General features: G+C 41.8%; 1 protein-coding gene across 1 annotated transcript in view; it reads left to right on the top strand.

The window, feature by feature from the left end:
• The first annotated feature begins 274 nt into the window (after positions 1–274).
• tbc1d8b (TBC1 domain family member 8B) overlaps positions 275–11942 on the top strand; it is a 107215-nt gene continuing 95547 nt past the window's right edge. The window contains exon 1 of the mRNA XM_072271026.1: positions 275–478. Coding sequence (XP_072127127.1) covers positions 352–478 — 127 coding nt within the window. The 5' untranslated portion in view covers positions 275–351. The remainder of the gene's footprint in view (positions 479–11942) is intronic.

The following is an 11942-nucleotide window of genomic DNA, read 5'->3' as shown; positions in this document are numbered from 1 at the left end:
TAAGGTGAATATTGTATTAAAATCTAACTTCCGGTGACTTTGACTTCCCACGCCTTGGAGCAATAAAGATTTGGCACTGACAATTTTATTTGGACCATCTTGTGACAGTCCATGTTTACACGTGTTTGCGATGTCAACTGGGATTTGTAGTTCGAATACATTCGAGCCTCTCTTATGTGTGGATTAGAACTGCAACTCCCGGAGTGCCAAGCGCTGAAAACGGGATTACGCAGTTGCATTCGTGTCACTAACGACGGTGGCTTGTCGACGTGGGAGGGTGCGAGGTGTGAGCATGCAGTGAGGTGGCGGGGCGGCGGCGTTTTGTCCCCTCCCCCGGAGCCGGGTGCCGAGATGTGGTTGAAACCCGAAGAGGTGTTGCTGAAGAACGCCCTGAAGCTGTGGCTGACGGAGAAAAACCACAAATACTTCGTCTTGCAGCGGCGCAGAGGGTACGGCGAGGGAGGCGGTGGACTAACGGGTAAAGTTGATAGAAGCGACGGGACGGCGAGTTAGCACTTCCTGCCGCTGGGGGCGCCACAACCTGGAGGACTACTCTCCTCAGTGTCAATGGCTAAAAGTTTGACACGAGTAAAGCTTTACATTTAATTACATGTTTATCCGTTAACTTTGTTTACTCTTAGTATTTACTTTGTCTATGATGTAATCATTAGTAATCTTTTCACTCAGTCAAGGGTCATACACTTGTGTGTACATGCATTTGTGCATATTGTCATTGGATCATGCATGAACAAATGCAATGAAAAACTTGCTCCATTTTCCACTCTGACCTTCACCAGCCTATTACTTCCCCCGGGCCCTCTCCTCCTCCCCTTTTCCTTATGATCCACTTTCCTGTCCTATCAGATTCTTTCTTCTCCAGCCCTTGACCTTTCCCACCTACCTGGCTTCACCTATCACCTTCCAGCTAGCCTCTTTCCCCTCCCCCTATCTTTTTATTCTGGCACCTTCTCTTTTCCTTCTCAGTCCTGAGGAAGTGTTTTAGCCCGAAACCTCAACTATTTATTTTTTCCCATTGACGTTGCCTAATCTGCTAAGTTCCTCCAGTGTTTTGTGTGTGTTGCAATAAAAAACTTAGATGCAACAGTGTCACAGGGACATAGCATGAGATACGCAGCATTCACAAGAGTAAAAAAATTAAGTATAAATTGTATGCAAATTTTACAAGAAAGAACAATCCGAATAAATGAAGTGTATATTGTAAGTGATCAAAGTGGTCATAGTGTTGCTCTTCTGAAGTAGTGCAGGTTGGTTCAAGAAGCAAATGTTTGAAGGGAAGTAGCTGTTCTTGAACTTGGTGGTGTGGAGCTTCAGGCTTCTTATTCGTCTGATTAATTTTTTGTCATGCATTAAGTCTAATTTATTAAGGGTGAAAGGTGAAAAGTTTAAGGGAAACATGAGGAGGAAACTTCTTCGTTCCCAGTGTTGTGAGAGTGTGGAACGAGCTGCAAGCACAAGTTTGATTTCAATGTTTAAGAGAAGTTTGGATAGGTACATGGATGGTAGGCTGTAGCCCAGGTGCAGGTCAATGAGAATAAACAGTTTAAATGGTTTAGCATGGATAAGATGGGCCTGTTTCTGTGCTGTACTTTTCTATGACTTTTTTAGTTTTTAACATGTATTCAGTTAGCTACTGGCTGATTAAAGTACTTGTCATTGACTTTTCTGTTATATTATTCAACTGTTGTAACAGCTTGTCATTTATTTGCTGGCTCTCTGTCAGTGTTTATTTGCTGTGTTCAGTTTGTTTGGTTCCTATTGGGAGCATCCCATCCTTGGCTCAGATTGTGGTACTGTTTCTCTTTGAAACAGGAGGCTTCAAACATGCAAAGATCTTGGTGTGCCATTGTTAAACACATTTAGGGTGTTTTTCTGTAAAAGAACAAGGGTTTGATTACTGACACCCGGGCCAATATTTAGTCCTAGCCAGAATCACTAAAGTGTATTATCTTGCAACACACATCAAAGTTGCTGGTGAACGCAGCAGGCCAGGCAGCATCTCTAGGAAGAGGTACAGTTGACGTTTCAGGCCGAGACCATTATCTTTTTGTTTTTCCACTGTCGTTTGTGAAGATTGCTGTGTGTTTTAAAAAAAAAAGAAGAAAAAAATGGCTTGTTCTTCTGGGTGCACTTACTCTATCCTGCACTTTCCATTCCATGCTAAAACTGAATGGGAAAATGTGCTTCCCAGAGAACAGCTTTATTGAGCACCAGACTGCAAGGGCTTACTTATGTTGTCTGTTTGGCAGCTACTTTCTCACATTCTGAAGTTTTATTGTGCAGAGGGGACTGTTTTCTTGTGAAAATTGAACATGATGGCAAAGAAAAGCTAATCTCACATTATGGGCTCTCACATCTGGGGCAACGTTTCGCCGAAATTATAGAATCAAAATGATGCCTTGCTTCCAGCTGGAAGAATGCTCCAGGAAATGCAACCTCGTGATGCATATTTGGCAATGTCATTCAGGGGGCAAAGATAGTTGATGCGAATTGTTCCTCGGGTTAAAATGCACACATTTCAATGCAGCTTCTCAGTTGTAGAAGTTCTGGTTCTTTGTGTCATATTATGTTCACTAATCAATACAGAATGATTACACATAGACTGAACATGGCACGATAAGTAAAAACGTAACTACAGTGCTATATTTGGTAGACTTAGGTTATGTGCAGTAAATTGTCATTTAAGATAGTTAATACGGTATTCATCCTCTGCTATATTTAAAATGAAGTTTGAATTTAATACAAGCATGTTTAACAATTCCAGATTTAACACTTCTGAACTGTGTTTAATTTAGGTCTTCGTTCTGTTTAATTATTCTCTTTATGTTATTCTCTATTATTCTTTGCCCCCTAAATGACATTGTCAAATTTGCATCACGAACTAGCATTTTCTGCAGCATTATTGCCGCTGGAAGTGAGACAGTATTTTGATTCCATTATTTGAGCAGAATGTTCCCCAGAAGTAGAATAAATGATGTCATTATTTCATTTAAATTATTTTCTTGTCTTGCATTTCGCACAGGAGTTACCCACTCATTTTCAAACTCACACTGCTACTGGTGGAAATTCCCACTTGCTTCAAAAAGGCAAAAATTATACCAGTGCCTAAGAAGAATAGTGTGAGCTGCCTTAATGACTATCGCCCAGTAGCACTCACATCTATAGTGATGAAATGCTTTGAAAGGTAGATCATGACTAGACTGAACTCCTGCTTCAGCAAGGACCTGGACCCACTGTAATTTGCCTATCGCTAAAATAGGTCAATGGCAGATACAATCTCAGTGGCTCTTCAAATGGCCTTAGAGCAGTGGTCCCCAACCTCCGGGCCGCGGACTGATACATTGCCGCGAAGAATGCAGTGGTGCAGTGGTAGTCAGAATGCACCCAGCACATCTTTAAGAAAAAAGCCGAAATTATTACCGCCACACCACTGCATTCTTCGCGGCAGTGTATCGGTCCGCGGCCCAGAGGTTGGGGACCACTGTCTTAGAGCACCTGGACAATACAAACACCTATGTCAGGACGTTCTTCATTTAACACCATCATTTCCACAATCCTGATTGAGAAGTTACAGAAACTGGGCCTCTGCAATTGGAACCTCGACTTCCTAACTGGAATGCCACAATCTGTGCAAATTGGTGATAATACCTCCTCTTCACTGGCGATCAACACTGGTGAACCTCAGGGGTGTGTGCTTAGCCCTCTGCTCTACTCTCTATATATATGACCGTGTGGCTTGGTATAGCTCAAATGCCATCTATAAATTTGCTGATGATACAACTATTGTTGGTAGAATCTAAGATGGAGACGAGAGGGTGTAGTGGAGTGAGATATGACAACTAGTGAAGTGGTGTCACAGCAACAACTTTGCACTCAACGTCAGTAAGACGCAAGAGCTGGTTGTGGAAGGGTAAGGCGAAGGAACACATACCAATCCTCATAGGGGAATCAGAAGTGGAGATAGTGAGCAGCTTCAAATTCCTGGGTGTCAAGGCCTCTGAGGACCTAACGTGGTCCCAACATATTGATGCAGCTATAACGAAGGCAAGACAGCGACTGTACCTCATTAGGAGTTTGACAAGGTTTGGTATGTCAACAAAAACACTCAAAAACATCTATAGATGTATCGTGGAGAGCATTCTAACAGGCTGCGTTACTGTCTGGTGTTGGGGGGGCGGTGTATTACTGCACAGGACCGAAAGACGCTGCAGAGGGTTGTAAATTTAGTCAGCTCCATCTTGGGTACTAGCCTACAAAGTACCCAGGCCATCTTCAGGGAGCGGTGTCTCAGAAAGACAGCGTCCATTATTAAGGACCCCCAGCACCCAGGGCATGCCCTTTTCTCACTGTTACCATCAGGTAGGAGGTACAGAAGCCTGAAGGCACACACTCAGCGATTCAGGAACAGCTTCTTCCCCTTTGATTTCTAAATGGACATTGAACCTGTGGACACATCTCACTTTTTTAAAATACTATTTCTGTTTTTGTACGATTTAAAATCTATTCAATATACATATACTGTAATTGATTTACTTATTTTTTTTATCTTTACTTGTATATCATGCACTGGACTGCCACTGCTAAGTTAACAAATTTCACGTCACATGCCGGTGAAAATAAACCAGATTCTGATTCTGTTTTGGGAGTTTTGTACTGTCACCATAGTTATTTTTCATATGTCTGCCATGGAAATCATTATAGACACCTGATGAGAGTTTTGGGCCTCTTATGTAAGAAAGGATGTGCTGTCATAACATGGGTTCTTGTTAAGCAGCCTCGTGTGGCACCTTTTCAAAGGCCTTCTGGAAATCCAAATACACAACATCCACAGATTTTTCCTTTGTCTATTCTGCTTGTTATTTCCTCAATGAATCACAGCAGGTTTGTCTGGCAATTTTTTCCTGATTTTTGGCCTATCTTATGTTCTTCTAAGTAGCCTGAGACCTTCCTTGACAATCAAATCCAGCATCTTCCCAACCCCTGAGTTCAGCCTAACTGGCCTGTAATTTTCTTTCTTCTGCCTCCCTCCCTTCTTGAAGAATGGAGTGACATTTGCAATTTTCCAGTCCTCTGGAGCCATGCCAAAATCTAGTGATTCTTGAAAGATCATTATTAATATCTCCACAGTCTCTTTCAGAACCCTGGAGTGCAGTCCATCTGCTCCAGGTGATTTACCCTATATTCAGAACTTTCAGCTTCCCAAGCACTTTCTCCCTAATAAAAGCAATTGCACTCACTTCTGCTTCTTGACACTCTTGAACCTCAGGCATAGTACTAGTTTCTTCCACAATAAAGATACTGTAGGTGTAAAATACTTTTTTAAGTTTATCTGCCATTTCCTTGTCCCCCATTACTACCTCTCCATTGTCATTTTCTGGAGCTCTGATAGCTGAAAAAAAAATTTGGTATCCTCTAGCTGGCTAGCTTACCTTCATGCTGGATAGTCATTGTGGACATAAGAGTTTCACACCACAGAAATGGTACAGTTGGTCTGCATGGATGCCTGTGGCCTACACCATGCTCTTCCTGCCTTGCTTCATTGCAGTTGTTGTAGGAGGCTTTTATTTCTTTGCTCACATTTATTAGCTTTCACTTGAATGGTCTGGTTTAAGACAAGGCTGCTGAAATCCCACATCTGCCTACTGGCAGTTAACAAAACAAGGAATACAACTAAATACTTTATTAATAACAGTTTTACTCTTAAAAAAAAAATATGGTAAACAACCACCGCAAACAATGAAGAGGCGCGTGAAGGCGAGGCTGAGTCAAGGGTCGAAGCATGTGGGTGCAAGGCAAAGTTGGGGCGAACGTCGGGTACAGGCCGAAACATGGCAGCGGGGTCCCGTCCCAGAATTTTTTTAAATTCATTTGCGGGATGTGGGTGTTGACAGCTAAGCCAGCATTTATTGCTCATCCCTAGCTGCCCTTGAGGAAGTGGTGATGAGCTGCCTTTTTGAACCGCTGAGGTGTAGGTACACCCACAGTGCTGTTAGGGAGGAAATTCTGTGGTTTTGACCCAGTGACAATGAAGGAACGGCGATATGTTTCTAGGTCAGAATGGTGAGTGACTTGGAGGGGGATTTCCAAGTGCTGGTGTTCCCAGATATCCGCTGTTCTCGTCCTTCTCGGTGGTAGTAGTCATGGGTCTGGAAGTTGCTGGAATTCCAAAGCAACACACACAAACTGCTGAAGGAACTCAGCAGGCCAGGCAGCATCTGTGGAAAAGAGTAAGCAGTTGCCGTTTCGGGCGAAGACTCTTCTTCAGGGTCTACCTGAAGGAGGGTCTCAGCCTGAAACATGGACCATTTACTCTTTTCCATAGGTGCCACCTGGCCTACTGAGTTTCTCCAGCATTTTGTATCTGTTGTTTTACCCTACCAGTGCTGGCTTCTTCACTTATTTTTGGAGAAATAGCCGTAGCCTTTTCAATTTTAATCGTGTTTGAATATAGCTGTCTGGTACCCGTTCAGAAAGAATAACCAAAAGTCAGGAGTTAAGTTAGTCAATGCCATTGATTTCAACCAACACAAATGCCCGTAGTTAACAATATGTTAATCTGAAATATAAACAACCTTCATATGGGATATAGAATATGATAAAACAAGCCTTAATTCCGTTTCTCTTCTCACAAATGTGTCCTGAACTGCTCAATATTTCCAGCAGTTTTGTTTTATTTAAGATTTCCAGCATCTCAGTTTTTTTTCATTTTCAATGTGTGAACATAGACAGGAAGCCTTCATGTAGCAAAAAGATCGTTACCTGTCATTTATTGTATTTTTTTTGAAGTTCCACCATATTTTATCGGGTGGCAGGTTGTAGGTAAGCCTCTACATGGAGGTGTAAGGCGCTCCTTCCCTCTGCTAGCTGGCAAGTTCCCCTCGGGTTAGCTGTAGCACCTACATAGCCACCCCTGTCAAAGTCACGTGAAGGCATGGGAGCAGGTGGTGGATGGTTGTATGAGCAGCTGGTGTATGTATGTGTCAAGTCCTGGTTATGCGACCACTAATGCCAGGCAGACAATCTCTGAAGAGTATTGATAATGGCTGGAGTCACCTGTCTTTTAAACACATTGCTCAAAAGAAGGTGGCAAACCACTTTAGAAAAATTTGCCAAGGACAATCCTGCTCGTGGAAAGACCATGATCACCCACGTCATAAGACATGGCACGTAACAAATGAATGAATCCTATTTTATAAAATCAATCTATTTTACATTGTCATTGCAAGAGTGCATAATAGTGTTATATAACTGCACCATAGCTTGTCCTGGTCTCAAAAGAATTATCTGCTGCTGTTTTTTTCTGAAAAGTTATCAAGATATTTGCTGTTCTTGATATTTGTTTAACTCCCTTTTGAGTGTTATTATTGTTTTTTCTGTGGCCTTTCTGGACAAATCGCATCAAAGAATCTTTCCTCAATAAAATCTGAGTTATCGATGCAAGAGATTGTTGTTGTAGTAGTCTGCTTTTGCTTCAGTCAGGCCCGTATTCTTGCATCCTGAGAAAATCCTGAGAAAAGTGCGTGCATTTATGTTGTGCTTAGTAATGTTTTCAGCCGATGCAGTCTCTACAGAGTAAAGGTAGCACTAAATATTTGCACTGTAAGGTCCTGCAGACATCAGTGTGATGACAAGATAATTTGGTTTCGGTAATGTTACAAGAGGGTTTCATATTTTTCAAGTCCCCACTAAGGGTTTCAGAAATAGTACATGGAGTCTTTAGTGTAGATGAGGAGGCCAGGAGGTCACTGTGTCAGCACTGAACTTATTGCAAAGTGCTTGCCTGCATTATTGGAATCATAATGTACACTAAATGACACACAGCAGAATTCCTTTTAGTACATCTGTGATCACTGTTTTCATCCTTTTTGTTTGGAGAGGGATATATATGTTGCAATAAAAGCACCATCATTAAAATCTGGGGATAATCTTTTTACAGTAAACTTGAGATCAACTGTTATGACATCTGGTAATTTGTTTACATGGTTATCAATTAATTTTATCTTGGAGAGTTGAAATATCTTGTAGGATGCATGGAATTTTTGACTTCTAGTGCTGAGTGCATAACCAGATGCAGCTTCTGAAGAGATTCTTCCGTCGCTCAGACTCTGAGCCCACTTCTTTAGCAAGAATTCCATACCCTGCACAATGACCCCTTATCCCATCTCCAATCCTTCTCCTCTTGGACACCCCATTCTGGTTCTTTGCCTGCTCTGGATTTTTTCATCTTGAATTGCCGACAAAATATCAACCATCTCGATTTCAGCATTCCTCTCTACTCCTTGAAACTTAGTCCTTCTAGATTCATTGCTTTCTACTCTCTGCATCAATCCCAACCTTACCATCAAACCTGCAGGCAAAGGAGGTGCTGTTGTATTATGGTGCACTGACCTCTATCTTGCTGAGGCCATGTGGCAACTCTCAGACACCTCCTCATATCTACCCCTGAAGAGGATCCCTCTCTGGAATCAGAAACCTAATCAACTCGGGAGAACTCCCATCCACGGCTCCCAAACTCATAGTTCCCTTACCCTGTACTACTCATTTCTACCTCCTACCCAACATCCACAAACTAGACTGTCAAGTTAGACCTGTTGTCTTCGCCTGCTCCTGCCCACTGAACTTGGTGTCCTCATACCTTGATTGCATTCTATCCCCCTTGGTTTAGTCCCTTCTCACCAACATTCACGACACTTGTCATGCTCTCGATCTCCTCAGTAACTTTCAGTTCCCTGGCCGTGACTGCCTCATTTTCACCATGGATGTTCAGTCCCTATGCACTCCTATCCCTCACTGATAAGGCCTCAAAGCCCTCCGCTTCTTTCTTGACAAAAGAACCTGCCAATTCCCCTCCATCACCACCCTCCTCTATCTAGCAGAACTGATCCTCACCTTCAACAATTTTTCCTTTGGCTGGCTCCTCCCACTCTCCAAACTCAAGGGGTAGCTGTGCACACCTGCATAGGCCCCAGCTATGCCTGTCTCTTTGTTGGCTATGTAGAACAGTCCATGTTTGAAGCCTTCCTCAGTAATACTCCCCAGCTCTTCCTCTGCTACATAGACTGCATTGCTGCTGCTTCATGCACCCATGTTGAGCTTGTCAATTTCATGAACTTTGCCTCTAACTTCCACCCTACCCTTAAGTTCGCTTGGTCCATCTCTTACATCTCCCTTCCCTTTCTCGATTTCTTTGTCGCCATCTCTGGAGACAAACTGTCAACTGACATCTTTTATAAACCTACTGATTCCCACAGTTATCTTGACTATAACTCTTCCCACCCTATCTTTTGTCATCTATTGTGTTCATGCCAAGATGAGGCCGCCCTCAGCGTGGAGGAGCAGTATTCCATTTGGGTAGCCTCCAACCTGATGGCATGAATATCGATATCTTCTTTCAATAAAATTTAATTCCTTCCCCCTCCCCTCTTCTGCTATTCACCACACTGGCCTTTTTACCTCTTCTTACCTGCCTTTCATTCCCCCGGGTCCTCTCCTTTCTCCTATGCTCCACTCTCCTCTCCTATCAGATTCTTTCTTCTCTAGACCATGATCTTTCCCAGCCACCTGGCTTCACCTATCACTTCCAGCCAGCCTCCTTTTCTTCCCCTCATCTTTTTATTCTGGCATGACTCTTCTTTCTTGGTCATGAAGCAGGGTCTTGGCCCAAAATGTTGACTATCTGTTTATTTCCGTAGATGCTGCCTGACCTGAGTTCCTCCAGCATTTTATGTGTGTTACTCTGGATTTCTAGCATCTGCAGAACCTCTTGTGTTTCTGATTTTAAAGAGATTGACAGATGATCTAAAAACCAAATGATTTTTTTTATGCCAAGTTTGGCTAGGAATGCCAAACTGCATAAAAGCATTATAGTATGCCCAAAAGAGATCCAGTAGTAGTTTTTTGGAGGGAAATGGATAAACATACCAGGGAGGAAATAAATAGTACACATGTAAAACAAGAGCCAAGGAGGGAGTTCCTGTTCAAATGAGCCTGCTCAGAGCAGCTAGTCATTTATAAATTGCTGTTATGTTTAGTTATTCTCAAAAGTGTGTACAATTAAGAGCTGAGTTTACTGCCCTTTGTGCAGGCATATTGACATTCTTGAGTCATGGAGAACCATACCACAGAAACAGGCCCTTCAGCTCATCTAGTCTGGGCTGAATTGTTATCCTGCCCACTCTCTTCGACCTGCATCTGGACCATATCCCTCCATAGCATTCCATACCCCTCTGATCCATATACTTATCCAAACTTCTCTTAATCAAGCCCACATTCCACCACTTCGGCTGTAGCTAGTTCCACACTCTCACCACCCTCTGTGTGAAGTAATTCTCTCTCAGGTTCCCCAGAAATATTTCGCCTTCCACCCTAAACCCATTTATTCTTTAACTTACTATTTGCCTTTTTTAGTTGTTACAGCTCCTGTATTTCAGATATTTTAGTGTACAATTCCCCTTTAATTCAGAGTTTTGATGTGTGTTAATAATCTTCAGTCAATAATTGGAGTGAGGTTTCAGCTTCCAATCACAGTTCCTGTTTGTTATGCATTCCATGGCTTGCTTTAGAGATTTCTGTAACAATAAAGAAACCGTGGCCTGACATCTGGGGAAAGAAATTATGAAGCATAACTAAGAAATATGTTTTGATATTTTATGGTGAATGTGTTTAAATTCTTCATTTTTTGGTACTATTTAGGTGTGTACTAAAATAATTCTTGAAGAAAATGTAATATTTCAAATAATAGCTTCGTAGAGTTATACACTTCAGCCTAACTCATCATGCTGATCAAGATGCCTGTGTTTGATTCAGCTTCCAAAGTAGCTCCATATTTGATGAGATACCAAGATGCCCATTTGACTCTGTTTGGTCCACATCTCTCAAACTTTTCCATCCATGATTTTTAAACATTGTAATTGCCTGTACCACCTCCTCAGGAATTAAAGCTCTTTCCATATATCCACCACCCTCTGTGTGGTAAAATTTCTCCTTTAAACCTTTTCTCTCTTGCCTTTAAACCAGGGGTCCCCAACCTTTTTTATGCCATGGAGCCTTAGTGTGGACCCCTAGCTGGGAACCCCTGCTTTAAGCCTGCACTCTCTAGTTTTAGACTGCCCTGTCACGGACAAAATATTGTGACTAGCTACCTTGTTTATGCTCCTGATAATTTTATAAATCCCCTTGGTCCCTTTTTTTCTGGGTATTAAAGTTCCAGTTTTTCTAATCCATGTTGAACTGTTTGGTCTGGCAATATCCTTGTGAGTTCACCTTTTCTGACTTGATCACATCCTTCCTATTAATTTAGATATTGAGCTGTTACTACTGACTTAATTTTATGATTTATCCACCAGAATAGCAACAGCTGTATAACATCCACAAATACCTTCACTGCAAAGTTCAAATAAGACCCCGTCACAGTAAGAAGTAGAGAAACACAAATTGCTGGATTAAATTACAATTAAGGTGTGTTGCATATTAGCTGTGGCTTGGATGACATTTGAAAACTAATGTCCTGACAGTTCTCCTAGGACATGTGGACATGATTAATCATTTATCAATATTCTTTTACAAGATTTAATTTGTTAAATATTCTGCTTAATGATGACATGAGGCTTGTATTATTTTAGAATAACAATGAATGTTAGTAAAATGACTAAATATTAATGCAGTGTCTCAAAAAAAAGTTAGCTGTAAATGAGTCAGTGTTGAAGATCCAAAATAGTCATTGCTTGGGATTGTTTCATATTTAAGACACACAAGCAACTTGCTACCTTGAACTTGTTGAAATAATATCTGATTGGGTCCAAGTGGCTTTTGCAAGTGGTTCCTGGTGGCTTGGCCATCCCTACGTGTACAGATGTGTTTCTGTTTGTTTGGTCCTAATAATTTGTAAGATCAGATATTTACAAGAATGGAAATGTACAGTAGTT

Source organism: Mobula birostris, chromosome 10 (genome assembly GCF_030028105.1).
Source record: "Mobula birostris isolate sMobBir1 chromosome 10, sMobBir1.hap1, whole genome shotgun sequence".
Classification (NCBI taxonomy): domain Eukaryota; kingdom Metazoa; phylum Chordata; class Chondrichthyes; order Myliobatiformes; family Myliobatidae; genus Mobula; species Mobula birostris.
Note: the sequence above shows the minus strand (reverse complement) of the source record. Positions and strands in the feature narration are given on the sequence as shown.